Below are 15688 nucleotides of genomic sequence, written 5' to 3' on the forward strand. Positions count from 1 at the left end.
GTATTATGTTTTTTTTTTAATTTGGACGCCCTAACATTTTTTAAACTGTATGTGATATAACATTTTTAATTTATATTTTTTTATTTTAGTAATAATAGTAACAATAATAATTTATAATTTAATGCTATCATTGAATTTTTTATTTATAATTGTCTATTTTAATTATTATGTCAATTTTTATTTTTATTATTATAATTGTTTTTATTTATTATAATTAAAATTATTTGGGAGGGGGAGCGCTGGTGGAAGATTTGAACCCATTACCTAATATTTTTTGTCTAACGCTCATTGGCAAAATTATTTTTAGTTATTATTATAAAATTTATTTTTATTATTTAATTGTTAAAAAAAATTTCAACTACTGACAATAATCCCGCAACATTTCACTAACAATTTTGTCGACTGATAAGCTATCGATAATTTAGCAACATATCATCGACTAATACTTTTTGTTGATGGCTATCAACAAATTTTCAATTCGTCGAAAAATCTATTTTTTTAATTTATTTATTTCATTACTGAAATTTCTGTCAAAATAAGTTTATTTTATAGTAGTGCATGAATAATTTATTTTTCAAAAGAACCACAATGTTATTTGAAAGGCATTTTAGAAGATACTTTTATTATTTAATTTTAGGATAAGAAACGATGAAGACTGGCACTTTCGTCAACTAGCATTTTCTACAAATTGCAAATTTTAAGTGTCTTTTCACCACTAACATTTTTGGGATTCACTTTGTGCACCATGCACTTATCCCACCATTACAATTGTTATTTATATTTACACGACACTATCATTATATGATATTCTTCACATGTGATTTTTGTTTTATCATATTTTTCGAAAATAAAAATTTATATTAATGGTGTCTAAACTTTTTAAATTCTACTTTTTCAGTGCCTGAATGTTTGTTTCTTTTAAATTATTATTTTAATTTTAAAAAAATATATCAAACAATCCTTTTAGTCATTTCTAGTCACTAGAATATTAAAAAGATAAAAATAAGTCTCATATTTATTTAAGTTTCAATATCATATTAGTTAAAATAATAATAGTAGTGTGTGTAAAAAAAATATTTGTCTATATGGAATCAAAATAACAAATAATATTTTAAATTTATTTTCCTTGTTATATACGTCAGTGAAAAAAATGACTAAAAATATGTTAGTGATATGCATTAGGTCAATCATATTCGACCATGTATTAACTTTATCTTTTATTATTTATTAGTTGACATTTTTATTATTGTTATATGTTATGATTAAATGCTTGAATAGTTAATTTTTCTTAAGGTCATCAAGTATGCGTTTTGATAGTAAAACTCTTAGAATTAATAAATAATTATATCCATAGTCTTAATAATACATTAAGACTAGTATGATGTTGATTGATGATTATATTTTACTAATCATGTATATGAGTATTTAGTCAAATCATAGGGGTCATTTATGAAATGAAACACCTGATGACCATCATGAGAATATTCATAGATCATTCACTACTAAAAAACAGCTGTTTTGCGACGGACATTAGCGACGGACAGAAGATCCGTCGCTAATGTCTAGTTTTAGCGACGGATTTGGCGACAGATGCCAAATCCGTCGCCAAAAACGTATTAAAAGTGGCGGGTGTGTGCCCGCCAAATTTAGCGACGCCGTTCCGTCGCCAATCTGTCGCTAATTTTGGCGGGCTTTTGGAGGGAAAGCCAGGCGCCTATTTTTTTGCCAAAATTTAGCGACGGATACTAATGTCCGTCGCTAATTTACAAAGTGATGAAAACGCATCGTTTTGGAACTTGATTAGCGACGAAACTTTAACTTCTGTCGCTAAATTGTTTTCCAAAACTCTGCGTTTCATTTATCTCGACGATTAGCGACGGAAATTAGTGTCCGTCGCTAATCGTCGAGATAAATGAAACGCACAGCCTTCCTTTTCCTTCACCAGAATTACAAACCTTCTCTCTGCCGCCGACGCCGCCCTCTTCCCCATCCGACGCCGCCTCTTCCCCATCCGACGCCGCCTCTTCCCCATCCGACGCCGCTGTCTTCCCCATCCCGGAGCCGCTTCCCCCTTCCTTTCCCCGGAGCCGCACCTCCTCTCTGGTTTGCCGCCGCTGCACCTCCTCTCTGCCGCCGCTGCACTTTCCTCTCCAACATTAGGTTAGTTTTTTGATTATTAGGTTTTTGCAATTTATTTTTATTTTTTTGATAAATAATTGGAGTGACTGCCAGCCTCCGCACGCCGTTTCCGCTGCCATTCGTCGCCGTCCTTCTTTCTGCCGCTGCCGTTCGTCGCTGTGCTTTTGCTGCCGCTGCCGACTAATTCCCAGTTAAAGGTTAGTCTTGTTTTTCATTTTATTTTAAGTTAATTGTTTATTTATATTAATAATTAGGTTAATTGTTAATTTAGGTTAGTTGATTAATTAGTTAATTAAACTATTAAATTACAGAAATTATATTTTATTAAATAATAATTTACTTAGTTAAATTATATAATATCGCAAATTAAATGACTTTAGGTTGATATATATAATAATTAGATTAATTTGTTAATAAATTGTGTATATAGGTCAATTAATTGTATAAATTGTGGTTATGTATAGTTAAATTAGGTTGTTGATTAAATTGTTAATTTTTTATTTTTAGGTTAATTGCTAGGGAAATGATTTTACTTTGATTATTAGATTATATTATTAGTTTAAATTGGTAAATTTTATTACTTTTTTGGTTAATTATTTTAAATAAGGTTAAGTTATTATTATTTAGTTAATATTTGTTAGATTAGGCGCTAATTAATTAAATGATTAAATTTTAGGTTTATTTTTAGATTAAATTGATAAGGCTTAAATGCTCCAAAAATCACGAACTTTCGCGTGTTTTTGGTATTTAACACGAACTTTTAATTTTGGCTTAAAAATACATGAACTATCCAATTTTTGCAATAATAACACCGGTGTGGATTCCGGCTTCAATCAGCTTATGTGGCACCGACAATGTCATGCTGTCCCAACTTATGGTAGAATTCATCCTAGTCATCAAAACGACACCGTTTTTTTTATTAAACACATCTAAAAAATATAAGGACTATTTTTACACTTTTTACCTTCATCTTTTAAATTAAATTTTCTCATTCACTCACAACCTTATCATCAAGACGACACGTTTCACATTCATTCTTTCAATCTCTCTACCCATGCCCATCGTCGTCTTCATTTGTTCCATCTTTCACAAATCCATCTCCCAACATTTTTATAGCACTCACTATTAGTTCTCTCTCCCTCTTCTTCCCACTCTCAACACACAAGAACTGAAAGTGATTGGTTTTAAAAAAAAGTAGAGAAAGAACACAACTTTAGGCATAAATAAGTAAAAACATTAGCTTTTCAATAAAAAAAAAAAGAAACCCAGATTTAGTTTCTCTTTTCTTGTAAATTTTCTCGCGTTTTCTCACTCCCCAAACAGAAAATAAAATCACAATCTCAACAAACAAACAAACATTGTTATGATTTTCAACACAATAATACATACTACTATTATTATTGCCAGCACTTCTCATCTTTTATACGCCGTCAGATTACAGAATCTCGTTAACACAATCAACACAATTTCTTCTGTGAATATCTCCGATCAAAATAAAAATTATGAACAGTATAATAAATCAAATAGATCTCAGTCCGGTAACGTGGATTGAGTTTCTCCATTTTATGACGGCACTGCACGGAGGTCTTCGGCGGAGATGCTACAGGTAATCGATTAGCAACAGCGTCGACTACTTCTTGCCAATCGTTGACCTTGAGATTACCAAGGAAGAGGGTGTACACTTTTCGCGGTTAACGTCGATGAGAGCGATGGTCTCGTCGTGAGACTAACAAGGCGACGGTAGATGGCGGGAATTGGTGGAAGGTTGCGGAGGCGCAGGGAGTAGGGGTATAGAAGGGTTGCAGAAGGATTGGAGGTTGCGGAAGGGGAGATCCGGGAGCGAGGTGGACATGATGAGGGGTGGATAAGGAAGAAGAGGAGGAGGCACGTTTTAGTAGAGGAGAGGAAATGAGAGGCAGTTGTGGCGGAGAAAAGGAAAAAATAGGGGGATACAGTAGTGGTAGTGGCGGAGTTAGGTGAAATACGTTGAATTGATTGGGTGTAAAATGGTGGGTGGATGTGAGGGAGTAAGAAAAATTAATTTAGAAGATGAAGGTAAAAAGTTTAAAAATAGTCCCTATACTTTTGAAGTGTGTTTAATAAAAAACGGTGCAGTTTTAATGATAAGGATGAATTCTACCATAAGTTGGGACAACATGATTTTTTTCCGGTGCCACATAAGCTGATTGAAGCCGGAATCCACACCGGTGTTATTATTGCAAAAATTGGATAGTTCATGTATTTTTAAGCCAAAATTAAAAGTTCGTGTCAAATACCAAAAACACGCGAAAGTTCGTGATTTTTGGTGCATTTAAGCCAATTGATAATTATATTAAATTTAAGTAGTACGGTGGTTTGTGTATTGTATATGGCGGTTTGTGTATTTTAATGTTTTTTGCAGGCTTTCCCTAAAAATGTGGTGATGCTCATTTTTTTGGGGAAGTGCTGCCCATTTTTTTTTAAAAAATAAATTTATCAAAAACCAATATGTAATAACCAAATATCGAAACCTGACAGGTTGCTTGTTGTCGATTGCTCACCGGTCTTACCACATTCGTACGATATTTGTTGCGGTTCTGCGGGAGATTTTTAGGAAGTGCTGGTTCGATAATGGAACAGCATGGCGCTTTCTAACAGCCGAGCAGAGGGAGTTCTACTTCCAGGAGTTCCAGGTAATTCAATTTACAGCTTCGTAACGTTTAAATTATGTTTTTTTGAAAAAACTAACTAATGCAACATGTTTGTACTGTTTGCAGAAAGAGTTCTGTTGGGATAGTGCGGCGTACAGTGAGGAGGTCATTAGACAGGTCTTCATGGTCCATGCAGCCAACCGCTACAAAGACAACATCCACAGAATGAGGAGGACGCAACAGAAGCATATTTCTGTGACCCAGGACATCTGGGATGCTTGGAACGCGTTCTGAACTCAGAGAAAGAGAAGAAAAGGTCAGAAACCGCCCGAGCAAATCGGATGAGCGAGCCAGCGGGCGCCGGTTCTGGACCTGTCCGCCATACTGGTGGATCTCGCTCTGCTCTGAAGCATATGGATGTGATGGTTTGTTTTAAAATTCAGTAATTAAAATACTTAAATAACGTATTTATTTTATTTTGATACTAATTGAATTGTATTTTTCATTTTAGGAAAGGGAGCTTGGCCGGAAACCGAGTGCGACGGAGTTGTACACTCGCCTTCACTGCACGAAGGCTGACAAGAAGCCGGTCGACAAACGGGCTCAGGATATGACTGTAAGTTTTTATTAAACTTGTAATTCTCTAAGTTGAATTTAATAATTCGGAAATGATCTATTAGATTGAAAATGCTTGTTGGTTAGCTGTTAAACATGTTTATTATTGGATTATATACTGGAATTTGCTTGCAGGACTTCCCTGAAAAATGGGTGATGCTCATATTACAGAGGAAATGCTGTCGAAATTTCGTTAGAAATTAGGTTTACTTTGTAATATGTTATGCATTTTTGGTTGATTTAAAACTAAACTGATATCTTTTTTATTGTTTTGTAGGACGCCATCACTGAGAGACTTGCTGCTGCGACACAGCCTCAGACCGGAGAGGGTAGCTCCTCGAGCCCAGCTGCAGTGGACGAGACCCAGGTGTTTCTAGACATCGAGGGCATCAACAAGAAGAAACGCGTGTACGGGTTGGGTTCTGCGAGCAGCAGGTACGCCGGGCCAAGCAGCAGGGTGCAGCGAGTCAGCTCTTCTAGGACGTCGCAGCAGGCAGACGAGGAGGTCGAGCGCCGTGTGCAGGCCGGCATTCAGGAGGGTCTGCGACTGGCTCGGGAACAGCAGGCTGCGAACATGGCCCAGATGATACGCGAGGAGATTGCCAGGATGATTCCTAACCTTCCGGCAGAGTATCGGCCACAGCGCCCACCTACCCCACCAAACGATGACGACACACCAGCTTTGTAGTGTCGTGTTAGTTTATTTTATTACAAACATGTAATACAATTTTTTTATATTCTGACGTTTATATGTATACTCTTATATATATATATATATATATATATATATATATATATATATATATATATATTTGTCAGTTTTAATTGATTGTAATTCATAATTGAATTGTTTTACTGTATTTAAAACGACAGGAGAAACGGCAAAAAATAGCATAAAACGGCAGAAAAATGCCGAAAAAATGAAATTTGCGACGGACTTTGGTATTTGCGACGGACTTTTCCGTCGCCAATTCATCAGCTTTTGGAGACAAAAGCTGATGAATTGGCGACGGATGTTGTCCGTCGCTGATTTGCGACGGATATTTCCGTCGCAGACCCCTCATCTTTCGTCTCCAAGGCTGAGGCATTTGCGACGAAAGTATCCGTCGCAAAAGCCACAAAATCCGTCGCAAATATGTCTCCAAATCATATCGTTTGGAGACATATTTGCGACGGATTTTGTGGCTTTTGCGACGGATAATTCCGTCGCAAACTTAGCCACGGACACGTTTTTGGTCGCAAATTTTTTTTGCGACCAAATATGTTGCGACGGATACGGTCCGTCGCAAATCCGTCGCAAAGGTTGTTTTGCGACGGAAATGAGGGCTTTAGCGACGGAATTTTCCGTCGCTAAAGCCCTGTTTTCTTGTAGTGATTATCATAAATATCTCTCATTATAGTAATAAAAACGATTTTTTGACCTTAAAATCACCACGGATTTCTATATATTATTTCACATTTTGATACAGTCTTACATTATTTTTAATAGGATAATGGAATTGTCGTTGGATATGAAAGTAACTATGTGAGAAATGTGAGTGACAGAAAAAGAATTCATCCCTCAAATTATTTCAATAAAATATCTATGGGCCCCTTAAAAAATAGACTGAAAAAAATGTATGGCCATGATAAATGAATTGATAAAGAGTTATCATTTTCAGTGTACTTGGAATCAGGAAACTAATGATTGATTATTATAAGAATGACAGTAATATCCTCATATTCAATATGGATATCGCGTGACAAAGAGATTAAAATATTATATAAAAATTAAATCGAATAATCGATATTCTTATAAATAGACTATTAAGCCTAGGGTTTTAGATATGTGTCTTTCAAAATAAACACAAAACATACACTCATTAAATCATTCGAAATTGCTTTGTGAAGCAATAATGATAGTACACAAGCACCCGTTTTGGCAAAGGCATGTTCGTGTGGATACTTGTAGAGAACGCATTTTTTTGGAGGCATTTCTGATCGGAGGCAAGATATCACCAAAGTGAACCACCTCCTTTCCTTCCTACATTGCTGTTTGAATTCGACATACGAGTAAGTTTTAATTATGCAATTAGTCTATCTATTCAAATTACAGGGATATTGGTTTGGATTTTTGATAAAAAAAATTGAAATTCCCTTGTGTTGTTAATCAAGAAAATCCAACAATGGTATTAGAACCCCTTGTAATATGATCGATAAGATTTTGAGTATATATGTGATATATGCTTGTAGCATATTCTGTTTTGAAAAGGGGACTGTTTTTCAAAACTTTCTTGGAAGAAATTTTAATTCATTTTAATTACACTAAAATATTTATGTGATTAAATTGTATGAAAACTGTATATACGAATTAACGTGATTAATTGCTTAATTTGATTAAACAATATATGTGTTTTAAATTAGCAGTCGGACCACTTTTTCTTGAAATGTCCATCGGCAACTCAGGCCGAAGCCTATTTATACCTATAAGTTTCTCGCCCGTGCTCTAACTATTAGTAAGAAACTCATCACCATGACTCCTATAAGTTTGTCGCCCTGCTCTAACTACTAATAACAAACTCACTACCATGACTCCTATAAGTTAGTGGTTTTTTTTCTAATAAAGTTAATAATTCATTCATCAGTTCGACCACCATATCGTATCTACCCGTAGCATCTAATAAAGTTGACAGTTCCACCTCATTACCTCCTCCAAATTCAGCCCAAGAAACTTTCAATATCAAACATAATTTTGGAATACACAAAATCTTCCCTAAATCTCCATAACCCCTGCTCTAGTCACTTTGCTAAACCATATATGATATTCTTATTGTTCAATATGTTTTTAGTTTCCTCAAATATTTCTCTCAAATAATATTTTTCAGCTAATATGTTAAAGAGAAAATATGTTTTGCTTAAATATGCCATAAATATTTATTTAAGACATGATGATAGATTACTCATATTTATAGAACTTCAAACATGCCATGATTGTGAAATTTTTAGCAACTTGTTTTTCATGAATACGAGAATGTTAATCAACTTGGAAGTAAAGTAGCGAGCTCATACAAATTACATGATTCAAAGTGCAAATTCAATTTGAAATAAAAGTTATTTTATAAGCTTTATTAAAACAATCGTATAGTAATAATAAGGCCAATGGTTTGAAAGAACATCCATGTTTTAATCGAGAAATATTTGCATGAACCTAGTTCGTCATGTAAGTTTATGAACCATCCACTTATCGTATCACACATGGCAACAATAAATGTAATAACCAATCAATAAATATCACATTAATTCACATTAAAATATAGACAATTAATGTAATATTTATTGATTGGTTAATACATTTATTGTTTACACGTGTCATACGATAAATGGATGGTTCATAATCCTACGTGGTGAAGTAGGTTCACCTAAGAATTTCTCGTTTTAATCCCTTTTCATTTGCACACTCACGTTGTAAAATTACTGATTTCAGATAAATTCACACCTTTTGTTTTAAATACACCCTTAAGCATCAAATTGATCTTTTTTCACATGAAAAAAAGTTTAAATCAATACCTTATATTTTAACACATATTTTAAATAGTTTTTGATGTTATATTTAAAATAAAAAAGTTTTCTTCAATATAATTACAATTTAATACAAATAAATATTATCATGATAAAAAAATATGCATCCTCCTTTATTCGACGTCGTCGTTCTTGACTCCGCAAAATTAATATTAAAAATCAATCAAATAATTATAATTTTATTTAAATGTTATTTTTATAATCATTTGATAGATTTTTAATATTGGTATAACATAAGTAAATAATACTTATAGTTTTTTGAATAAAAATAATACTTATAAATAAACGTTTATAATTAGATTAATTATATAAAATTATTGATGTTTACTTCTTGATATTTAACACTTAATCAATTTGTATTCTCTTATTGAATTAAATTCTATTTAACCTTATAATTCCTTAATGGAATTAATTTCTTACAACCAAAGAGCTTTAACTCAAGTGGTATAAGCGCTAAGCAAAAAACTGCTAGGTCGTGGGTTCGATTCCTCCCACAAGCGCTCTCCCCTCCCCAAATTATCAAAAAGAATTAATTTCTTACACAGTTTAATTATTTTAAATATTAATAAGTTACTTAGCATTTATAAAGTACTTAAATAATCTAAATATATTTAATAAAGACTAACATTACAATTTTAATTGCCTCCTTCCGTTTGCACAATAGATTTATAATTCACAAGCAAGCAGTGACAGATTCACAATTTATGGATATAAACGGATTGAATAAAATTTATTTTATTTTTAGTAGCTAAATTTGAAAATATATTTTATTTTATTTTATTTTATTAAGGTAAAAGATACAAAAAAAACCCTTCAGGTTTTACAAAAAGAACAATCAAATCCTTTTTCTTTTTTTGGGCACAATAAAACCCTTTAAGTTCCATTTTCGAACAAAAAAGCTCTTCCGTCCATTTTTCTGACTAACGGACGTTTATCTGCTGACGTGACAATAGAAAAAAAAAGTTCAAATACACCTTTAATGTTTAAAATACTTATCAATTTCATATTTATAAATATTTTTATATTATTTTATCCTCAACAAATATTCAAACACACCCTTAATGTTTAAAATACTTACCAATTTCATATTTATAATTTTTTTTGTATTATTTCACCCTCTTCTACCTAATTAACTTTAATTTATTTTTTTTATTAAAAATCAATTAAAAAATTGAACCACCGTAATCCGACACTCCCGGAACAAACGACAACGGTCACACCATATTAATGTTTTTCAAATCAAAAATCGATTAAATCAATCAAAACTAATTAAACATTTCGAAACACAATTAAAAAAATAAAAATTTAATTAAACACATTAAAACACCAAACTAATTTTTTTTTTAAAAACCTCGTCCGGAGGCGAAATCTCTGGCCGCGTCGGCCGGAGATTTCGCCTCCGCCGGTCTGTTCATGAAGAACATACCTTCACTGGCCTTTTCTTCAAGAACAGACCAGCGATGGTCTGTTTTTGAGCAAACCAGATCTGTTCTTCAATAACAGACCATCAAAGGTCTGTTCTTCATTCCGAATATTTAAAAAACCGAATATACACGGTTACATTTCTATTCGGAGACAAACTTCTTTTTAAGAAGATAAAGTAATTCAGAAAAATATTTCTAAATAAGACTTCCTATTAATTCGAAATCACTTTCCTATTCAAATACAAAACTACTAAGTAAGAACCACTTTTTATTTGTACTCAACTGAGTATTCTTTCAACTATTATACAAAGAGATTTAGCACCCTAATTTTCAAGAAAAATAAAATGGTAACAACTTCAAAGTGAAGCAGTGAGTTCAAACACATCACATGATCCAGGGTGTAAAATAATCCAAATTCATGCAATTAGGGTGAGTAAATTGTTGACTAAACCAAATTAATTGATTAATTGATCTATCTCGGTTAAATTTGGATAAATTTTTGGCGAATTCAGTTAATTCAATTCAGTCAATAAAGAATATTGGTTCATTTTCCTTTAAGAGCTCTAAAATTTGATTAACTGATTAACAAAATATTTTATAATTTTTTTATTGTTATCCTCTATATTTTTACCAATGTTTTTTTTAATAATAAATAGTATTGACTCAACCATAAAGTAATCGAAGGCAAAAGTAAACTTTAAAAAGATTCATAGAAACTAAAATGAGTTATGAAAATAATTCAGACTTTATCCCCTGAATATGAAATTACGGGTTGTGAGATATTCTGAAATTTGTAGTAGTCTACTGCCTTGCCGAATCACCTGCTCCTGCTCTCCTATCTGAAGACCGCGACACCAAGTAAATTTTGAAATGAAGTTCATGTCTCGGCCGATAATAGCAAAACCAGTTTTTGAAGTTGATAATTACATAAACTGTCGAATTGCATTTGCAAGGTAGGGAGATTCTTTACCTAGACCTCGAATTCCAATAACTATAAAAAGAATTTTGGTCCTAGAGAAAATTACGAACCAAATAAAAAATCTAACATATTCTTCTCTCACTACACATTCTCATAGCATGTGATGGTTTGATCTATGAATTTTCCTTACATAGACCGAGTCTAGGCAATTCATTTATCCAAGAAAAACCAAATTAATTCACCACAACCTAGCCTCATTGTAACTGAGTTAATAAAGTGAGCCAATTCAAATCGTTTTCAAATTAAACATTAATGAATTTTATTTGTTAAGAACACTAATAAAACTGTTGTATTTTAAATTACAGAGTAATCAGTTAGACCACAATTTTCTTTGAATTCCCTCAGTAATTCAAATTAAAACTTATCCAAGTCCACAAGTAAATTGGCTATTGCTCTGATAAATTCGCAGTTAGCTTATCAGTGGTTTTCCACTAATAAATTTGAGTAATTCATCTATTGGTTTGACCACGATATGGTATTTTATATGCACATACTATCTCAGTCAGCAAGAACACTCGAGCAAGCAATATTAAATTTTTACTTTAAAATTTTGTTTTTTTTTTAATTTATTTTTTATTTCCTCAAATATTTCTAGTTCAAATAACAATTTTCATCTAAGAATTATAACAGCAAATTTATTTGACTTAAACATGCCATAATATATAGTCTTAAGTAGTAATGATGCATTTATCTGTCGTATTTATAAAACTTCATGCATGCAATATGGATGTGAAATTTGTAGCATCCTTTTTTTCATGAATATGAAAAATGTTTATTAGCCTGGAAGAGAAGCAGTGAGTTCATACAAATTACATGATCCAAAGTGAAAATTCAATTTGAAATAAAAAAATTTATAAACCTTATAAAAAAATTGATTATAATAATAATAATCACGTATTTTTAATAACTCAAAATAGATTTTTTTATCATGTCTCTCTTGGCATTTATGAATTATTTTAGGGCACAAAATCGATTATATATATAAATACTTAGCCATCATAGTTCTCAACGAACTTATAATTTTTTGTCAATTCATGAATTCTTTCATACTACTTTATTATTTTACAATTGTCCTAAATAAATTATTCTATTTGTTAATAGTACAAATTATTATTGGAAATTTAACAATTATTATATATGTCTAAGATATGTTGGTGTTACTTCTATATTAGTAGTTGGACTTGGGAATATTGTTTTAAAATTAAATTTGAGAAATAATTAGATAACTGATTAGAGAAAGATACGGTGTAGAGAATTATAAATTACTAGAAGTAAATATTAGAGTTAGTAATATTACTGGTGATAGTAAAAATATTAACAAAAAGTTAATATAGTAATTTATTTTTTAATTAAATAATAAAAAAATATTTCTATCTAGATAGACCCTATTCGAATAGCATCACCCACACTTGTAAGCATCTATCAAAAATAAAACCACTCAACTTTCGATTCTTTCAATTTATAATAAAATAATCTTACAAATTTCACACAATTTAGACTTTATATATCTAATTAAATTTAAATATACCAAATGCATTTAACTCGCAAGTGTTATATGTGTGGATGAGTTTCACTATGCCCAAAAAAGAAGTCTTAATTACAGGTAGCGTAACTTAAGCTTTATACTTCAATTATTTTCTTTGCATTGTTCACTTGTAAGCGGAATACCGTTTATTCACAATTTATGCGTGTTGATTATTGTTATCCATCATTCCTATAATTTTAAGATATTTCTAATAAATTGATTCTTGCTCTGGTAACCATATGGTATTTAAATGGAGATGTTATCTTAGTCGGCAAGAATACTCGAGCAAGTAATACTAAATTTCTGTTACTTTTATTAAAAATTTGATTTTGTCTTTTAATTTATTTTTAGTTTCCTCAAATATTTCTTGTTAAAATAACAATTTTCATCTAAGTATTTTAAGAGCAAATTTGTTTGACTTAAATATGCCATCATATTTATTTAAGTTGTAATGATGGATTCATCCCTCGTATTTATAAAACTTCATACATGCAGTGGGTGTGAAATTTGTAGCAGCCTATTTTTCATGAATATGAAAAATGTTAATTAGCATGGAAGAGAAGTAGCGAGTTCATACAAATTACATGATCCAAAGTGAAAATTCAATTTGAAATAAAAAAAATTATATAAACCTTATTAAAAAAATTGCTTACAGTAATGATAAGCACATATTTTCAAATACTCAAAATAGATTTTTTTATCATCTCTCTCTTGATATTTATAAATTATTTTACGGTTCAAAATCGATTATATATATAACTACTTAAAAAGATTAGCCATCATAGTTCTCAACGAACTTATAATTTTTTGTCAAATCATGAATGCTTTCATACTTTATTATTTTACAACTATTCTAAATAAATTATTCTATTTATTAATAGTACAAATTATTATTGGAAATTTAACAATTAATATATATGTCTGAGATATGTCAGTGTTACTTCTATATTAGTAGTTGGACTTGAGAATTTTGTTTTAAAAGGTAATTATGTATTAATTTTTATATATATTTTAAAGAAATATATTGTATATATAATGTATTTTTATAATTATTTGATAGGTTTTTAATATTGGCATGCATAAGTAAATTTTTTAGTAGAAATTGGAAACCAGAAATCAGGATCGCACCCGAGCATCTCAACTAGGTTGACACCCTCTTAACGAAAACATCACACTTCTGGAACCCGAAAATAATATAAATAGAAAAGAGTAACCAATAGTTCAAGATACAAAGCTAAAACAGCTAACAGAAACGATAAGAGATCATCCTACTGAAATCACTAGAAATAGCTGAATTACAAAACTCTGGAGCAGAATCCCACCAAGTAAAAGAAGTAGCAGATACTCCGTGCTTAGCTAAGCTATCTGCCGCCATATTTCCTTCTCTGTAAATATGAGTAACCCTAAAGTTCATATTAGAAACATATTGAAGACATTGCAGCCATTGTTTTTTAGCAAGCCAAGGAACAAGTTTTGATTTCGAAACAAACAATTGAACCACATAAGTGGAATCACACTCAAGCCAGAGAGAGTGCCACCCCTGGTTCGAAGCCACTTCAATGGCTTTCATTGCTGCCAAAAGCTCTGCCATGTAAGCAAAAGTGATCCCTGCATTAAACGCAAAACAACCTCTCGGAAATCCCCTTGAAGTTCGATATATACCTCCTGCCCCTGTGTTTCCCGGAGATCCCATAGCTGAGCCATCTGTGTTGACCTTTATCCAACCCATCGGAGGAGGTGACCAACATACCGGGACCATTCTAGGAGCATGTCTCGGAATGCCCTTTATTTGAAAAATAGTTAAAATACGCAACTCATTCAAATCGTTAAACATGTTTCCTATAAGAAAGAAACTTGTTTCTTTAATCATTTTCCAAAGTAAACGAAGCATCACCTGAATATTCGGCGATTCATCCTCAAAGATGGCAGCATTTCGTGTTTTCCATATCAACCAAATACTGCTGATTATTGCCGAGTTCCATAGAGGTTTGAGCTGAGAACTGAAGACTTCAGACATTGCCTCCATGATTAAATCGGTGACAGATCCAGAAGTAACCAACTTCTGCCAAATAGCTGAGATACCGCATGCCATATTTGAGTTGCGAACCTGCAATTCAGCAGCAAATGATTTGCAGTTTCCTCTGCTTCTGTAATGCCCCGCATTTTTGGAGAAATGTTTAATTGGATTAGACATATTATTTTAGCCAAATGGAGCTAAAATAAGGAAATTTTCGTAAACAAGGCGGAAAATGGCGTTTTGACAAAGGATTAATTTTAATAAAGTTGGACTATATATTAGATGAAATTAATTGGAATTAAAATTTTATCTCGTATTTGGATATCGAGATAAGCATATTGTTATTTAATGGAAAAATTGGAGAAATTCCCATTAAACAAAATAAATGATTTTTAAAGTGGATATTTAATATCCGCAAATTTTATTATTTGGATTATTATAAGAGAATCCATAAATAATTGGAATATTATTTTAAATACGGGTATAAGAACGACAAATAAATTATACGGTCAAATTATAAAATTTTAAGAAAAAAGACAATAATTAACATCTTTGGATTACTAGAGGACTCCGTATAATTTAAAGTTGTCGTTAAAGTGGATTTGAACTCGATACAAAAACGACATGGTTAATCAATGAGATTAATTATTGTTATGAATTTTAAGTAAGAATTTAATAAAAGAATGATTAATAAAAGGAGTTTTTGAATTTGGGGTGAGATTGTACTAAAATAGAATTAGCCCATTTGATTAGCAAGCCCACACTACTTTTATTTAGTCTAGACATAAAGGAACAATCCAG

General features: G+C 31.7%; 1 protein-coding gene across 1 annotated transcript; it reads left to right on the plus strand.

Moving 5' to 3' along the window:
* Positions 1 to 4759: 4759 nt before the first annotated feature.
* On the plus strand, positions 4760 to 6072 carry LOC126660573 (uncharacterized). Its single transcript, XM_056103983.1, has 5 exons — positions 4760 to 4811; positions 4896 to 4914; positions 4966 to 5194; positions 5281 to 5385; positions 5662 to 6072. Exons 1-5 carry the CDS (start codon positions 4760 to 4762, stop codon positions 6070 to 6072), a joined length of 816 nt encoding a protein of 271 aa, XP_055959958.1.
* The last annotated feature ends 9616 nt before the right edge of the window (positions 6073 to 15688 follow it).

The sequence above is a fragment of the Mercurialis annua genome, linkage group LG8 (genome assembly GCF_937616625.2).
Source record: "Mercurialis annua linkage group LG8, ddMerAnnu1.2, whole genome shotgun sequence".
Taxonomy (NCBI): Eukaryota; Viridiplantae; Streptophyta; class Magnoliopsida; order Malpighiales; family Euphorbiaceae; genus Mercurialis; species Mercurialis annua.

What these genes read in the sequence shown, in the direction of transcription:
- LOC126660573 (XM_056103983.1), top strand. Translation starts at nt 4,760, where the DNA reads ATGGCGCTTTCTAACAGCCGAGCAGAGGGAGTTCTACTTCCAGGAGTT. An exon ending in TGAAGCATATGGATGTGATG is followed by an intron (nt 5,195 to 5,280) that starts GTTTGTTTTAAA and finishes TTTTCATTTTAG; the next exon opens with GAAAGGGAGCTTGGCCGGAA. An exon ending in AACGGGCTCAGGATATGACT is followed by an intron (nt 5,386 to 5,661) that starts GTAAGTTTTTAT and finishes ATTGTTTTGTAG; the next exon opens with GACGCCATCACTGAGAGACT.